Here is a 19,755-nt window from a genome sequence, read left to right as displayed (position 1 = left end):
GGTCAGGAACCCATTTTTAGCAGAGGTATGGGGAAAAAAGCTCCACAAAAAATTGCGTATGAATAACAACAGATTTTTTATAAGTGTTTACATTGCACTAAAGTACAAAAAGACATAACACAAACATTTTACAAGTATTTACATTGCAGTACAGAACAACAAAATGAGAAGAATGTTACATATAGGTAGTTGAATTACAATATCAGAAAGAAGCATAGTAATTGCAAAATATATAATATTTTTTTTTTGAATAGGATGAAATGTAAGAAAAGAAGATTAGTCAAAAAGATAGTTAAGGATGGAAAGAATCACTAGTGAGAGTAGAGTTGTTTGAAGTAACTTATAGGTAATTAGACTTTCCTACTGGTTTTGAGTGGTAAAAAATTAGGTAAGCTGGGGGGAAACATGAAGGAGAGTGTGATGGTTTATCTATTTGGATAGATGCAGGGGCAGATATGAGTATTTAGTAGGTAGATTTTAGGGAGAGGTCAAATTTGTTGAAGCTGCCAATGGTGTTTATGCTGGTTGGAAGTGAGTTCCAGAGTTTAGCGACAGTGTATGAGTAAAGGCAGTGCCCAGCTCTTTTGTTTGGTACATAGACAGTTATGAGTTGTTTATTTTCAGAGAGGAGAGTCCTGGTGGGGCTGTAGGGTATTAGAATGTTCTGAAGAGCAGGGTAGTTGTCTGGGTTGTAGGCAATCTTATGTGCAATAGACAGTTGAAGGAGGTTAAGATGACGTGGAAATTCCAGCCAGTTCAATTCTCTTAAGGCTTGGCAGTGGTGTGGGAGATAGGAGATGTTTGTGGCAAATTTGACAGGTTTCTGGGAGCAGGACTGAAGTTTATGTTAAAGAGATGAATGCAAGTTGGTGAAAATGGGGGCACCGTATAATAGGGAGGACAGCAAATACGTGCTGGTGAGAGCTTTTTTGGTGGTGCTGTCTATGAAGTGTTTATGTCTGTATAGGGTTCCTAGTATGCAGTGGGTTTTTAATGGCATTATAAATATGGTGTTCAAATATAAGTTTATTGTCAATGGTTATATCTAATAGTTTAGCTTCAGATACAATTTCAATTTCTGTGTTGTTATAGGAGAAAATATGAAAGTCGGTTGGGGGGGGTGGTTTGTTGCAAAGAGTAGAAGCTTTGTTTTTTTTTTTGCATGAAGGAATAGTTGTGATTTGTTTAGCCAGGCTTCAGTTGCGGTGAAGGCATCTTGTGTTATCTGTTGGAGGTGCTGGAGGTTGTTTGAGGATAGTCTGATAGATTATTTTGGCATTTTACACATTGTTGCCTGTTTGTAAGGTAGCTATTAAACCATTGGTGGGCAGAAGGGGTGCAGCCGATATTGGAAATGTAGAATAATAGAGAGGTACTACTGGGGAGAGGTCTGTGTATAAATGGATATAGTGTAAAGTTGTATGGGAGGGAGAAAGGCTTTTCCAAATGATACTAAACGTTTGATGAATGTTGGAAAAACAAAACTATAAACAGGAGTGTTTGATCGTAGTGAGCTTGCTTGGAGAGCATTAGGGAATGAGTGTCAAAGGTGAAATGTGAATGTGGGAAGTATAATGGTAGAGTAAGAAAATTGGGAATTGGGGGTTGGGTAGGGGTGCAAAGTGAAGCCAAGTGTCATGGGCTTCCCACCCTCAGGTCAATTATTATAGAGAGCAATCAGTTTAAAGCCAGTACAAAGCAATCGAGAAGACACAAAGTAGAACAGGTTTTCTTTCATTTACAAAATGCAGAAATCAGGAAGCTAGAAAGACTGGCATATACACGATAATCTATTGGTGAAAAGAAGGAACAGTGGCCAACTTAGTAAATGGTCCTCAGCGTACAAGAACTACTCCTTTGTGAGAATATCATAGCCACTTTCCAGCGCAGGGCAGGCACCTATTTGATTAGGTAAATTTTATACACAGAAAGGTTCTTCATGTTAAACTTGCTTACACTGCAGAATGATAAAGTTATCAGTGAAAACTTTTGGAAGTTAGGCCTTGTGGCAGAGCTCCTGCAATATCAGGGTTGGGATTGGATACAGCGCCCACAGGCTATTGCACAATGAGAAAGTTCTCAGTGAAAATGTTTGGAAATTAGGCCTTATGGCAGAGCTCCTGCAATATCAGGGTTGGGACTGGATGTAGCACCCACAGGCTATTGCACAATGAGAAAGTTCTCAGTGAAAACGTTCGGAAATTAGACCTTATGGCAAAGCTCCTGCAATATCAGGGTCAGGATTGGATGTAGCGCCCACAGGCTATTGCACAATGACAAAGTTCTAAGTGAAAATTTTTGGGAGTTGTGCCTTGTGGCAGAGCTCCTGCAAAAGTGGGGTCAGGATTGATTGTAGTGACCACAGGCTCTGCGCTCTGAAGGAAGATAGTGACTGTGTGGAAGTGGGGACCAGTGTGAAAAATCCAACCATATGATTATTTTTGAATGGGTGGTTGAGACTGCCAGATAATAAACATCATTACTTCTGAATGACCCAGCCAACCTGGGCACAGTTGGTGGCTGAGACTGCTGAAGGAGTAGCAGGGAGGGAGGGATGTGAGTGGCCCATCATGGGAGGGAGGATGTTTATCAATGACTGTTCCTAAGGGAAGGTGCAGTCCATAGAGGAGAGTTACCTTCAGACATAGTCAATGAGCATGAAGGGTGGGGAAAGCAAAGTGAGTACGACATAGAAAAAGACCCCCCCCCCATACAGAAGCACAAACTGCTGAGCCACAAGGATACCCTAAAGATCCATGACTAGCCCCAACAAATACTCGAATAGTCTGGGAGTGGTAGGAGGATAGCTGGTAGACCTGGCATGAATGTGGGGAACGAGGGATTGAGCCAGTACCATGAGGTCTGAGAAGACCAAAAAAAAAAAACAAAGAATGTAATTATGTCCATCTGAAAATAATAGCTATGACACTCATATGAGGCCCCGTAATTATGGCCTTTTGTGTAGAATATATGACTCCAGTAAAGTGTACACCCAACCTTTTTCCAGGATAAGAATATGGGTTGGTTCAAATATAGTTATATACAGCCAACAGTCTGTAAAACCAGGATAATGTGGCTGAACTTACATTAAATTATGGCAAACGAAGCTTTAATATACCTGGAGACAAGCTCAATAATTTCAGTAAGGGAATATTAAGTGCTGACCATGCGATTCCGAACTGGCTGAGAATTGTAGCGGCACATACTGCAACTGGAATGATGTAGAAAAGGTGTACATTTATTGTATAAATTACCAATTCGTTAATAATACAAGTGGTCAAACCCAGCACCACGACTCCAAAGAAGTATAGAAAATCTAGAGTTTGTTAATAAAGAATATTATTCACATTTTAACTATGAAAAAAGTGCTTTGAAGAAGATTATTTTTCCCAAAATGAAATAAACTAGCACACCTGGTCTTTAGAAAGAAGTAAATCAAAATTGATACAAAATATGAAAACATGTTCAAAGCATGCTGTAAGTACACCTTTTAATGTGATTATATCTGCTTGTAGTAAAATAATCTCACAAAAATGCTACAGGCTACTTGATGTATAGGTGGCAAAAATGAATTCCGTTCTATATTTTCTGAATTTAACTCTGCATGACATTAAGTCACAAAACAAAGTCTTTCAATGGTGCTGCAAACATCATGTGACTTCCAGAATAAAGGTTAACAGATATCTGAATGTCTGCCTTGCTATCACTGTACATGCCACTATGTACCCCTAATGATTACAGTCATTTGTGAGGTCTGATCACTGAGACATAGTTATAAAATGAATGTATGCTTTAAACCTGGCATCCTCCACCATGGAGTAATCTTTACCATTTATACTCTCTCATTAGTTATTTTTTAAATGGTTAAGTGAATTAGACCTTCTCAGACATGACTTGGGATGCTAAGGCAAGGACAAATGTAATGCAGATGGATAGTTTAGTATAACCATTCAGCCAACATATTTTTGAGAGGAAGCCACGGTACCCAGGACACACACACACACACACACACACACACACACACACTGTGGAAATGTGCAAATTTTCCATAAAAAAAATGGCCAGATATGAGAATTGAACCCTAGCCCTACAATTATGACAAACAAACTTAACCCACTGAGCCACCATGCTGTATATATGAATACATGTACTTAGTACCTATGGAACTGCTGCAGTCTAATGTGAACACGACAGCACTTACTGCAAAAGAGCGACACTACTAGTATGTTATTGTGAATGATTCCATATGCATGTGAGCATTACCTGGTGAATTCTTGTGTTCCCCCACAAATAAGTAATGACAAATAAATTATGGCTTAACATTGTAATGCAGGAAGCAAAATAGCTAGTGCTATATAAATTACACAAAGGCCCTAGTCAGAAACCTTTTTCAAAAAGTAGTGTTTAAGCAGACCTTGCATGAAAGCCCCTTACTTAATAAGATGTGCAGCTTGGAGTTCTACTCCAAAAACTTGCCACTACTTTTTAGTTTTTGATATTGCAAATAACAGCATTTCATCTATCTTTAAGTGGACCAAAGAACTAGGAGTAATGAATGACTCTGTTAAATGAGCTACAGCATAACACTCATAATTATTAAATGTGTAAAACTGTGTATACTAAAATACTACAATACTGTTGAATCTATAAGATTCTTACTTATGTCATATTTTATACCTCTTACAAATGTATTCATAGGTTCTTGTAATCTGTGAATTTTTGTACATGTTATTTATTTTTCTACTTTGTGGAGATAATCACTACAGTGTCAAGTCTGTTGATTAACATGCTTACAGAGAGAAAACAAATCTGTTCATGTACAATAACAGTGCTCAGAAGTGTCAAACAATCAGTACATTTTACTAGTTCAAAATCAGCAGTTTAACTCTGCTCAACTGGTTCTCAGGGCCATGCCTGACACCTGATACAAGGACATACATTTTATCCATAGGTAAAGTTGCATTAACTGACCTCAGGAGTGACAGGGTGCTATGTCAATGAAAGTTTGCATGTGTAAAAGAAATGAGCCTTCTCAACACATGTGAAATGTTTCACTTACGTAAAGTGATTTGTTCCAAATGCGTTCATTCCTGGCAATGGCGTGAACAAATCTTTGAATGTATTTTGATGATATGTTAGTGCCAAACTGTTTTTCGTGTTAGTTACTACAGAAAAGAATGAAGGGATTTCAAATGAATCCATATTTGTTGCCTCCAGCAATAATCTGACATCAGTTATAGAGAAACAGACACTGTAAAATGCAAGTATTTGAATATGTGCATGTCCAAAAATAGATAATTTAATCTTACTTAGAGCCAAAACAAACTGTCTGCCTTGTCACGTGCCTAGTAGGAGTGACATCACATTCTGAGAAGATAGTAACATTTTACTGCAAGCATGGGTGTAGTCTGGTATATACTCTGCAAGTCATCATATACAACTTATTCTTAAGGTCAACATTTTGACAATTACAAAGGAACAAAGTGTCCCAGCATTAAGAATGTAAGTTAAAAAGGTACAAATGGACAAGGGAAAAGGTAAACATAGCCAGAGTGAAGTATGCTTTTCACTTTAGAAGCTATTCAATTAAAGGTTTTAAGACAATCATTTCAGCATATGTATACAGCATTCTGTATTTAGAATATCTGCCTTACAAAACGTGGTACATATACTACTGACTGGGAGGGGGGGGGGTCTGGAGGTTAGTGTACAGTTCCTGAAATCTTGGGTACACCCTTGCCTACTGCTTGTACATGATGATGACAATGTTCTTTGATTTGTGGTAAGCATATAAAATGTGAACTGCTACACAATTTTGCAATAATGTTTGGATAAAAAAAAGAAAAGCATTCCTCTGCCCAGGATACCTCTTCAAATATTGAATTTTTAAAAATAATCTAACAAGAGTGGAAGGTTATTTCCCATAGGAAAACTGGGTTATCATTTGACACAGCCTGCAATATAACGTGGCAAAGACATGCTCAGTCTGATATATTTCAAGCATGCCTCAGAAACACTAGTGAAACAGCCAGCCTTTCACCATTGTGGGTGCTGTGGTAGCTGGAGCTTCACTTGCCATCCACATGATAGTAAACCCTTCTTTTTCTTAAGAAGCATAAGTCAGCTGAAAAAACAATTTCGTGGGAAACCCTGGTCTTTTATACGGATTCATGAATTGCACTTATTGTTGAGGCACTTGTTCTGGTAAGAAATGCTCCATAATAGATGTATAAAAATAACCCATGGGTGGTACCCTTAATGGAATTTTGTATACACATCCAAAACAAAGGGAAAACAGATCACACAAACATTCAGTAAAAACTGCAAGAAAGACCCAATCAAGCTAAAGTCTTCTCTGTGTAATATCTCAAGCCCCCTGTATTGGACACACATGGGATATATGCAAGTGGACATATTTTGTGTCTGATGCATGCATGCCTGAATATGTTCCTCATACACACACACACACACACACACACACACACACACACACATATATATAGATGTAGATATGTGTGTGTGTGTGTGTGTGTGTGTGTGTGTGTGTGTATGTATGTACACACACACTCTTTATATGTACGGTCAATCATTTGTCACAATTCATCACCATTTTTTGTGTATTTACCATTATTTGACATTATAACTAAGTAACCAATCACTTTCCGTTAAACCTATCCACACATACAAAACATTTCACACAATGAGCACACAAAAATACATATTCAAGGTTCCCTTAAGCAATTTCCCTCTACATCAATAAAACATCATAAAAGATAAAAGAAAATGACAACTACAACTAGTCAATCTGAATTATTGATTAAACTAACGTGAGTGTAAAACACTGCACTAAATAAAATGAAAGAACTAAAACATAACTAAACTATAAAACTAACAAATCAGAAAATAATGCTTACCACACTTCTAAAATATTAACAAAAAAAATACCTGACACTACTCAAAAAACTTAAAATTTACCTAAACTAAACATTAGAGTAGAAAACCACCCATAATAATCCATTCACTGTAGGATATATTACTTATGTAAAGCCCTAATCAACAGACAACTTACACATTTGCTCATTTGCAGCATCCAAAATGAATACAAAGGAAAGAGTAATTCAAACTAATAAAAACATTGTTTGGTATATTGAATAAGTGGGTGGGTGGGGGAATCTTTTTGATTAAGAAGCACGATTATGGAATGTATTTCTTAACTAAAGCTACACTGCAAGATATTTCATTTATTCCACATGCCACATATTTCATACAATGTTGCACACTCAAATATTTATATGTATCTATATGTCTATATTTATATCTGTCTATATCTACATATACTTTACACACACACACACACATCTATATCTGTAGGTATACCTTTATCTATAGATATATATGCTTTTCACACACACACACACACACACACACTCACACTTAATATCTGTGGCTATACCTTTATCTATAGATATATATGATTTTCACACACACACACTCACACACACACACACACACACACACACACACACACACACACACACACACACACACACACACACACACACACACACACACACACACACACACACACACATATCTACATCTGTAGCTATACCTTTATCTATAGATATATATGCTTTTCACACACACACACACACACACACACACACACACACACACACACACACACACACACACACACTCACACACACATATCTATATCTGTAGCTATACCTTTATCTATCTATATATATATATATATATATATATATATATATATATATATATATATATATACACACACACACACACACACACACACACACACACACACACACACTAGTATTAATGCCAACATATCAGTGCTACAGATGGATTTCCATTAGTCATGCTTGACCTGTTTATGACCTTTTATAGCTGCAAGCTCTGCCCAGAATTACAGTTCTGCACAATTTTGCATTCTGAATGGCACATACATAACTTGAAACAGTACGTGTGAGTTTTCTTCCCCATTGTTTGTTTTTGATTTCTTTAAACATTTTGCCTAGCAGTACAGTAAAATGTGTATTACTCAATAAGGTTTTTTATGAGCTTGTCACCATTTTGAGGTTCTAGATGTTCAACTTGCAGATTTGGCATACATTTCACTTGCTTCTGTATCAGAGTCAAAGAGAATGGGCTTCTAACCATCTGACTCCATCTGCCTCATCATTTTCCAATCCAAGCGTGACCTCATTGTTCTTCAGTGAATGCCACATGCCTCAGGCACAAGTAGAAAGGAAGGGAGTTAGTGACAAGGCCAGGATCTAAGGCTCATCCCTCTGGAAAGCGTTTTGTTTTACACATGATAGTTCACCTCATGAGTGATGGATTACAGTGATGCCAGAGTCATGCATAGTGGTCACATGCATCCACTGTGGTGAATGAAAATGTTCACGGTTGGGCAGAAGTGATGCCAATTTGCACTAGGTGGTAGATGTCATAATAGTCAGGGCTCTACCCCCACCCACCCAAAGATGGGCCAGTCAGTCAGTGGTGACTCACCCCATGCTGTCCGCCAGATGAATCTGACAGAGACTATCCTGTTAAACCTAGGCCAGTGATATTTTAGTCATATGCACAGTTCCACTGCCAGAGCAGCTGGCCACATTCTCACTCGCCTGTTGTTGAAGAGACTTGAACATGATATTTGACTTTCTTGAGTAAATTCCTCCTTCGCCATTGTCCCCCTCCCCTACACTGCCCAGTTCATTCCTGGATACAGCCTCATTCTAATTCTGTGCTGTATCTGCTTCCTACTCCTCCCACTGTAGTGTAGCCATGTTCTTTACTAGCGTGTCACCCACTCCCATCTTTGCTTAGTAGGTCTGTGCTAACTTTCCTTTGCTATCTTTCATCATTTGCCCACACTCCAAGTATCAGCTGAGTTTCTCCCTTCCTCCACATTGTGCCTCTTTTCCACTTAACATAACACTTCCATCTCCTATGTTACTCATATACTCCTATAGTGCTAACAGAAATCTTTCTTTAATGCTCACACTGTCGGTTTCAAATTAATTTTTCTACCTGTTGTTATAACTGCAAGCTGTATGTCAGATATTTTAAAATAAAATGTTAACATTAATGGCGTGGGTATAATGATCCTTTTCTCCACTCACACCAAGAAATAATGATTATCTTGGTAAGTGTGTCAGATATATTACTTTGAACTGTTCTATTCAATAGTTTTCAGCACTTATTTTTTTTTTCATCCATATGGAAATAGAAAGTGCTGTCTATCATATGTGAATGATAGCAGTCAGACTGTAAAAACACAGTAGCTTATACAGGAATAATATACATCACAACGTGAATTTCTGATGCAAACAGTAACAATAATCTATAAATAACAGATGGAAAAGCATGGTTACGCTATGGAGTAGCACCCCTCCCTGTTCCCAACCTAAAACACAGACAGACCCCAGGCTTGCACACCTTAAGCAGATAATGTACTGCGGAACCAGTACAGCTGTACGCATTTGAAACGTGAGATAATGTGTCTGTATGAAACATTTAATTTTGTTTTATTCACTTTTGTCTTGCTTGCTATCTGAGAATTTAAAGTGGATTGTTTAAATAGCATATGCATGCTAATTAAATTCATATTTCTATTTGTAAACTAAATGGAAAACAAAGGTAAATGACTTGCTGGGGTCTTGTAGTATACAGGTAGGAGTTTGGTGCAGAGACTAAAGGCTGCATGTTTTATTACAGCAGTGCACTGATCCTTACGCACTACTGAATACTGTTAAACTGCTAGCAGGCATTCAGCCAGCATGGCAGGAGAAGGTCACAGTCCAGGACAGCCTATTCAAAGCCCTAGAGTATCAGATAAAACAATCTTGCTGTGGGAGAGTAATTATGAAAAATACTGTCTTTATTTCTGAAACTGTTTCATCCAAGTGAAGCGCTGATAAGATCACACAGGATCTGATTAACCACAAATTATTGCCTTAGTAACTGCTGCTGCAGGAAGTGTTAGCAGGCATCCTGAAGTTAGCCGACCTTGTTTTTTTTTATTTTTAATATGTATGATTCCTCTTTCTTTCTCCATGTTTCATTTATTGCTCAAACTCTGATCCCTTTCTTCTCTCTTCCCTCTCTTCTCCAAGTCTTCTCCGCTGTTGGTGATTTATGTTATTAGACATCCCCAAGTTTGCAGGTGATACATGTAGCTGTTAAGTCCCCTACCCCGACACACACAAATACCTACACGCACATACACATACATGCATCCATATGCACACACACACATACATGCACACACACACACACACACACACACACACACACACACACACACACACACACACACACACACACACACACACACACGCATCCACATGCGCGCACACACACACACACACACACACACACATGCATTCACATGCACACACACACACACACACACACACACACACACACACACACACACACACACATCCACATGCACACGCACACACACACACACACACACACACATGCATCCACATGCACACGCGCACACACACACACACACACACACACACACACACACACACACACACACACACACACACACACACACACTACATCTCTGTTCCTGTTATGATAACACCACCTGTAGGTACCTAAGTTACAGTAGCATAAGATCATCTTTTGCATCTCCTCCACCTAGAGAGATGGAGAACATAAAATCTTGGTCATGTACAACACAATAATTATGTAGCTTTTCTCACACACACACACACACACACACACACACACACTACATCTCTGTTCCTGTTATGATAACACCACCTGTAGGTACCTAAGTTACAGTAGCATAAGATCATCTTTTGCATCTCCTCCACCTAGAGAGATGGAGAACATAAAATCTTGGTCATGTACAACACAATAATTATGTAGCTTTTCTCACACACACACACACACACACACACACACACACACACACACACACACACGCATTCTCCAGTTATAGAAATCACTGTTGCTGTACCCCCCCCCCACATGCTGAGTTGCTGTGCTACAATAGGTGGAATGCAAGTAACTAGTACAACAACGAACAGAACTTCCACTACCAGTTTTCCAGGTCACCTTTTCTGCCCTATTATATTTTACATGAGCTGTGGTTAGGTTCTCACACATTACCTGAGAGCATTTTCTACCCGCTGTACCTGTTCCTAGTAGGTAACAGTCACCAAGTCGACAACACTTGTTCCCTGAACATGAAGACATTTGTTCAGTTACCTCAACGTAGTAAGAGTCAAAGTTTTTGCTTAAAGGAAAGCACTAAAAGGATCCCCTCCTTTTCATTTACTGCAGAAATATCTCATAACAAGAAAGGTTTGTGAAGTTTACAACTGTTTCTTGCTTATTTAAAATATCAGTTTCCAGCATCTATTTTGATTACAGGCAGCTGTTGCACTATACTCAGATATTATCGCACTTTCTGCTCAGCTATCGGTAGGAGAACATATTAGCATAACATGAGATAAGAAGGCGTCTGCTGCTGATGAAATGTGGACAGCCAGCAATGGAATGCTTACATTTCCAGTCAAGCACTCTTCATTCATTACAAAAAAAAAATTCTGACATAATTTTACAGTTTTGCTTTCGGTTGGCATCTTTGTAAAAATAGGGTAAAACTGTGCTTTTCCAGGTGTCTTCCTTTAAAATATTGGCTACCATCACCAAAAGTGGTTCCACATTAAATACTGTTTGACAACCCCATAAACCAGCTTAGTGCCATAGAGATTTGTGTATTCTGTATTATTTTACAAGATTAGTCCTTAGCACTCATTACTGTAGTAAAAATGGATAACATTAGCAGCATTTTCTATTTTTACAACACTAGCTCTAGGCCTTTATACTGTAGTAAAAATGGATAGCGTGCATGTTTTTATTCTGACTTACCCATGTTGACAAAGCTCATAACTGTGTCAGCCTCGCTGATGACTGTGCCTAGTGGTGGGATCTGTGTACTCAGGCTGCTCGGTACAGGATGGGAGACCCCTTGGCTTACATCGTCCTCATCCTCACTTGCCATGGCATGATAGAGGTCCAGCATAAACAGGGGAGCTGAAGAAGGGAGCTTACCCTCACTATGTGGCCTGGGTCTCCCAGGTAGCCCCATGATAGACAAAATTTCCCGCTGAATTTCCTTCTTCTCCCTGCCACTTAGTTTTCTGTGGATAAAACTTGAGTGGAGGTGATTTTTTAAAAAGCTTCCACTTGTCAAGTCCAGAATTGCACCATATAAACAGATGAAAGTAAAAATGGTCTTTCTACAAGTTTCCACATTTGCCATGAATAATATTTTCATTTTCCTGAGGCAGCCCTTTCTGCACTCATAAGAAATCAGTGTTTCATTTGTGGAAGAAGAAACACCTTCGCAAAAGAGCACTGCTGCACAGCTGAGGCATTCAGCTACTGCCTTTGAAAGCTGAACTTTGCTGAATCGAGCTGTTTAGTATGAAAATAAACTGTAGGTTGAAGGAGTACAGCAGCTTATCTACTAGCTAGAACACACAAACATGTAAAAGCAACTTTGAGTTTTCCAAAAAATACACAAACCATTTCCAATGTGTTTCTAAAGTCATTTCCAGAGGCTGGACTCAGATTCAGATGATATCTTTACATCCTTTGACTGCAGCTGGAGTTTTATGAATCACTGCAAACGTAGTATTATTTTAAACACAGTATAGTTGTTTATTTATGCCTTTTTAAGAAGCTGCTTAAAATAACATTTAGTTTATATATGAGCAGAAGCCTTCTACCAAACTAGAGCACCGTATTTATGATGCTTCAATAGGAAGGGGGAGTTAAAACAAACAATAGGTGGTACCACATCCATTCATGTCTGAAGATGTCCAAATAAGTCACTTGTCAGACAGTATCCTGAACACTGATACGGGCTCAACAGCGCTGTATGGGACCGGAATTCATAAAGCCATGAAGCAGGACATTTTAGATGAACATGACAGTTGCTCCTATATCCTTTATTAGCCACTCCAGGAAAATACCCCAAAACAGAGTCCACAGCTTCAGAGCAAGTCTGTGTTGCAGTGATGTCTACCTCTTGCCTTATAAATAAATTAGTTTTTCCGGCTCCTTACTTTGGCCTGTAGGTAGCTAGCCTGCTTGCACATTGTGCCTGTTAACAATTTATCTTGTTGAATGTCAACTGTTTTACTACTGTTCACAACTTAGTCCTTTTCTTTGGCACATAATGCAGAGAACTGCCAGACTCTGTCCACTTTTAAGTTGTCTGGACATATTCTCTCTTCCTATCTTTCTGTCTTCATTTTCTCACACATATGCATACACGCACACACACACATACATACATACACACTGTTCTATTTGCTGTTAGCAAATTTGAAACCCATGCACACATATACACATACACAGACACTATCTGCTGTTAGTTAGCCTGAAAATATTTACACACACACACACACACACACACACACATGCACACATACACACACATGCACACACACACAGAACACATACATATGCACATACACTCACACTGTTGTATCTGCTGCTAGTTTAAAACACATTATTCTGCCTTACTAATAGCTAACTGCCACTATATACAGCAAACAGAATGGTGCTGATTGCTCTAAGCTCGATCCTTAGCATGCAGTTTCTATGTCATTCATAGTCACACAAACACATACAAATCACTTTGCCTGCCACCTCCTTTAAATCTTACTCCTACAGAAAGTATTTGTATGCTGCTTTTTATCAGGTTCTCCAGAGTCGCTTCTTCTTCTTCACAACACAAATTTTGCCTGCTCACAGCTTCTTTATGTTCCCTTGTTCTCTCTCTCTCCCTGTTCAGACAGCCGCACATATTTACACAGAGAAAAGCTTTGCCTGCTCCTAGCTCCCTTGGGCTGTCCCGTTCTTTGGTTTGGCACAAGTTAAATTATAGGTGTGAACTGAGACCTACCCAGTGCACAGCAGCATTACACTCATACTATCTCAGATTCCTCACTTAATTCTCTGCAGTAATGAAACATGCTTACTAGTCCTTCTGAGACTGTAAGCAAGTGGAACTGAGGGTTTCAAAATCTCTCTTAAATCATTAACAAATGTTTGTATATTCCATGATTTTTTTTCAACAGTTTTTTTATTTGTTTATATTTATTTTACTTTCTGTTATCTCTATACAGTGTCTGCTGATTTCTGTTTATTGTATTCTATGATCCGAACACTGGCACTCTATTCTTACTGAACCTTGATGATTCATAAGCCCTTCTGGTATTTGCACCACACCCTTATCCCCTCCCTGCTGACAGAGCCTTTAGACTGAATAATGTAACTCAGTCCATCCATCCATCAACCCCTTTTACCCATTTTTGCACATGGGGTTGAGGTGTCACTTGTGACAATCATCTAGAACCAAGGTTCACACCACAGGGTGGCTAGCCCTACTGCAGTTGTTTTCAACACCATAAACTCACACACTCACGCCTGTGGTCAGTTTAGAGTATCTAATTCATTTACTGCATATCTTTGGAATGTGAGAGGAAATCAGAGCACCAGGAGAAAACCCATGTGAACACAAGGAGGACATGCAGACTACACACAGAAGGTACCCCAAACAAGAATCAAACTGGGAAACCTCTTGCTTACTCAGTTAAAACAAATAATGGAAGATGAGAGCTGACGACTGTAGTCTGATCTTCTGCAGGGCTCTCCTGTGTGTGCTTCAGCTGATTCCATTCATTTTATCTATCTATCTGTAAGTGGATAGTGCCAAGACAGGTCCATTTTAAGCCATGCTCTTGGAGAAAAATGAAAACAAGTTTTAAAATGCAATTTAATCAACACTACAAGTGGTCTGCAACACCAAAATTATATGATTACATGGTTAACATGTACTCTGTAAAAGGCACAGGATGTCAACCGCTAGTTCTGCTGTCAGAAGTTTCCAAATGCAGTCATAGTCAAGTGGCAGGACTGAACAAAAGGTGTAGCATCAAATTTTGCTCAAAGGGAGGAGATGTACATGAGCTTGCAGTAAGTGGGAATATATGGTAATGCTGAAAATTTCAGATATACCAACATTTTGAATATTGGGGTGTGTGTGTGTGTGTGTGTGTGTGTGTGTGTGTGTGTGTGTGTGTGTGTGTGTGCGCACTAACCCTAACAATACCCTTGTCCCTTGCCCCAATTCTACTCATTATGATACTATAACCCCTTTCCTTAATAGTGTACCACTAAGGAGAAAGAGTGTGTCTGCAAGTTAATGGTAATTTTTTTTTCTTGTTTCACTGATCTCAAAAGGAGACTGCTTGCTTTCCTTTTGCAATCAGTGTGCTTCAGACACATTTTTCTTCCAGATAATTGTGTTGTTGATGGGCTGGCATCAATATAATGTATAATGATATTTCTGCACATCAACATTTCATAACATACTTGACTGCATAGTTCCGTATATGTATATCACAATGATTGTAACATATCATAGTGTCAATAGCTTATGAATGAACTCATAGCAAAAACATGTGGTTCTCATAGAAACAAAGTGGTTGAGAAAACTTTGGCATGCAATACTACTTCATTTCATTTAGGGGTTCCCACTGCTGCCTTTTAGGGAAAAAATCTGCTTACTCAGCAGCAAAGAAAGGTCCTGCAGCCTGCCTTCTCAGTCCACATCTAATAAGAGTGGCCTTAGGTCAACTGGTGCCCTAGACAATAGGGCTCCACGGTGCCCCCTACCACACCACCCAGTGCCCCCATCCTGGGCTACCTGCACCAAATAAATACTGGAAAAGTGCCCCTACTAGAGTGGCACCCTAGGCAGCCGCCTAGTTGGCCTATGCCTAAGGCCAGCTATGGCTGCTAAAGTTTTAGTGACCAACAGTTATATCTTTTCAGAAGACATAGTTAAGACTCTTCAAGAAACCAGAAAAACACTTTTGGGACTTACTGAAATAGAAATTATATAATCAATGACTGATGATCAGCGCCTGATTATGTTAAAATGTGGCCCTGGGTAGGGTAATGGACCAAGGCCCCCCTCCCGGCAGACATTCTAGTGTCCCATTACTTGGCACTCTATCCCCAATTACCATTAACACTGTTCAAACCTGTCAGTGTGCATTTTATTTTCTTCTTACTTTTACAATGATTACAGAAATTTGGATTTAATTTAAAGCTTATTTCAGATTTCATAGCACAAACTCTAATGGCTATTTGCCAAACAAACGAAAAAAGTCTCACATTCAAAATAGACTTAGCATGACCAACAATAAACTTCTCTTTCCTTGTAACTCACATTCATTGAAAATGCATTGAAACTCACATTCATCAAAAATCCATCCAGCCAGTGTCAGATTAAGTGTGCCTTGGGCCCCAAACTGTTTTCAAACCATGCTCCCCCGACACACATTTAGAACTATACATAAATGCATGTGTTCTTAGATTCACCTTTCGTATTGTTTTAAATTGTATTTCCTGTTTAATATGCCAACACTTGTGTTGTAAACTTGTAGCTTTGAACTTTTTTCCCAGTAAGCAGTGAAACAAAAAAATTAATGAACTAATAAAGACAAATGTATCCATTTCAGAACATTTCAATCATAAAAAGCCAAGCAAACTGCTGTCATTATAATCCACCAGCATCCATACTCAACAATTATGGCCACTTTGTGGACTGGGGAGACATCCTATGTCTGATTGTGATAAAAATGGCCACAGTAAAGTACTCTAATTTGCTTTGCACAAATGCACAATAGTCCTGCAAAGGCAAACTAATGGCTTTTTAACTTTATCAGGTCACCACAGCCAGTCATTTTTATCCCCAGACACCCCCAAACACACCAACTTTGACTTGCATCCTTCTCAAATGTCTGTGTCAAAAAAGTATTAACAATAATAATGACCAAAGTCACTTATTTCTCATTTTTTCCACACAAACCCACAATAGCCAAAATATTGCAACTTAATTCACTAACACATATGCACATCATTCCTGCATAACCAGATTAAATACTGTGTAAAAATCACCAGATGATACCAGCATAATGTAACTTCATCCACAGAAATCCCCCACCCCAAACAGCAGTTATAGCCACTTTGTTGACTATTTAGACAGCTTATTTTTATGAAGAAATAAATAACATTGTGCTCTATTAATAGCTTTGGATGAACTACATAAACTGCATAAAAATTACTAGCATCAGACCATAAGGGCCAGCCAAATGTAGTGCAGTTAAAATAGAAGAGTATTTATGGGACAAAAGAAATATTAACTACCTGATAAAATATGCTAAGTCAATATGCGCAATCTCTGCAGAAGTAAAGGTTATTTGAATAACTGCACATTAAAGAGAACAAACTAACGTACTTCTCAACTGTACCGAATTCCTCAAAATGTCCTGTTTTTTGAGGCTAAAATGATGGGGTACCACAAATTCCCGAATGGCCCCTTCAAATATGATTTTTTTTCTTTATTTACAATTTTTTCGCTAATGCTGACGTCATTGCGCATTTCCAGAATATCCCACAATGTCATCAACATGCAGGGGCATGCATGATGATGTCAGTATTGTGAGACCATGCCTGACTCCTTATTGTCTATAAAGGTATTATTTCTTGAGTTCAGATAGGATGCGATCCATGATGTCGCACTTCCATTTGCATACCACCATATAAGATCAACTCCACCTTCTACTGAGGACCGTTAGACAAAGTGTTAAGAGAGTGTTTTCAGCTTTTGCTATGGGCTCTGTTTAGTAAATCATCTGTTCATTTTTATATGATTTTTCTTTCTCTTGAAAAACACCTATTTGAGGAGAATGGGCTTTCCTATTTTTGCTCTCTTTGTAGCTATTCTTTTAATGGTGTCTCCAGTGTTTTCGTACTACAGGATTGTATTCTGTGTACTTTATTTAATTTACCTGTTTGCAAAATTTCACAAAATAGTAGAAAACCACAGAAAAACCGACCAGCAGAATGTCAGCAATCCAAAGGACACCAAGTTTATTGAAGTTAAGCGCTTTCCTCTCTATTACAGAGACTTCCTCAGAACAATATTACACAAAAACCCAGCCAAATATATACCCTCCCCTCAATTACCCATTCAAAATTGCACCAAAAATTTTAAAGCAATACATACATATCAAATTACAACAGTAAAAGTATTGCATGTAGCAAATAACAAAACTAAATAAATGTTACCATAAAATATTATGTTAATACATTATTAAATAAAATCCATGTTAACTTTACTAACCTAAAATTTGATCAAGTTTTAAAACACTAGCAATGCTTATAGTTTCATTGATACCTGGGTAAGAAGAGGCATTTAAAATAACTGCCATCTCAATTCCATCATATCCAAATGCACATCTGTAATGGACCCCTGTTCATCCAGCACTAACTGCTGTAAAACCAAAAATTTAAAATCATGTGTTGGATTTTCATTGATATGTCTATACAAAGCACTAGTAACCCTACAATGTCTGATGTCACCCAGATGTTCACCTATTCAGGTTATCAAGTGAGATAACAGGTGAAAGGAGTGGCAATGGGGGCGGCATGTGCCATTTTTGCCAATCTTATTATGTCTTATTGGGAGCAGCAATTTCTGATTAATAGTCGGTACATGTCTAATATTGCACACTATACCTGATTCTTGGATGATTTGTTTCTTCTTTGGAAATGTACAGAAGACAGTTTAAATGAGTTTCTGGTATACATTAATGAAACAGATGATTTTTTAAATTTACCTATGTTTATAGTAAGAATAAAATTGTCTACTTAGATGTAGAACTTGAGATAGATTGGTGTAATATGGATTTTAACACCAGAATTCACCGAAAGTCCGCATTCTCAAATTCAACACGTCTGAGATCCCAGTAATTGTGATATTCACCGCAAAGGTGAAAAAAATGGACTTCCATGAATAAAATCTGATAGTTTATTATACAAAATGAATCGTTAAGCGCTTTCACCCACTAATCGTGGGCTTCCTCAGAACAAAGAATAATTGATATCACACACTTTAAATACTCCTTTTGGCGCCAATTTAACAACTGACATTTAAAGAAATATAACATATTGACAATATTATGTTAAAAACTGCATAATATAAAAACTGCATAATAAAAAAACATCACATAAAGATGATGGTAATACTCAAATCAATAAAAACTTACACTGAGATATGTGTTCTTGTGAATATAAGACTATAAAAGTATATATTATAATATATATGTGTATATATACTAATGTGCATGAACTTCCCATGTGTCAATAATTCTCAAGAATGGGCTTGACTGAAATAAAGTCATTCAATCCTGGGGGGGTAGTGGCATCAGATAGAATTTGTCAATAACACTCTCTAAAACCGAGTTTACTTTTAATATTACCCCCCCCCTGGGATTTTTCCTCACAACTTCTAATATACCAAATCTAAACTGATGGTCTTCACCTTTGTTCATAATGTGTCTGGCTAATGCATTTTTTTCATCTTTTGTCTTAATACTGTATATATGTGAATATATCCTTTTCCTGAAATGCTGCTCAGTCTTCCCAATATAGTAACTGGGACATACTGAGCATTTTGCCAGATATACAATGAATTTGGTACTACAATTCCCTTTCTTAAAAAATATTTTTGTTCTGTTGTAATTTCTTAACAATAAATCTTTATCCTCCATAATGTAACAACACTGGTGACACGCACCACATTTGGAAGTATGTGTATTCTTGTTA

General features: G+C 38.1%; 1 protein-coding gene across 1 annotated transcript in view; it reads right to left on the bottom strand.

Moving 5' to 3' along the window:
* LOC122792185 (bone morphogenetic protein 8B-like) overlaps positions 1-13,452 on the bottom strand; it is a 709,252-nt gene extending 695,800 nt beyond the window's left edge. Inside the window, exon 1 of the mRNA XM_044059909.1 lies at positions 11,932-13,452. Coding sequence (XP_043915844.1) covers positions 11,932-12,340 — 409 coding nt within the window. The 5' untranslated portion in view covers positions 12,341-13,452. The remainder of the gene's footprint in view (positions 1-11,931) is intronic.
* Positions 13,453-19,755: the final 6,303 nt, after the last annotated feature.

The sequence above is a fragment of the Protopterus annectens genome, chromosome 1.part2 (assembly GCF_019279795.1).
Source record: "Protopterus annectens isolate FY-2018-M chromosome 1.part2, PAN1.0, whole genome shotgun sequence".
NCBI classification, from domain to species: Eukaryota; Metazoa; Chordata; order Ceratodontiformes; family Protopteridae; genus Protopterus; species Protopterus annectens.
The sequence above is the reverse complement of the archived record's forward strand: the minus strand, read 5'-3'. Positions and strand labels throughout refer to the sequence as shown.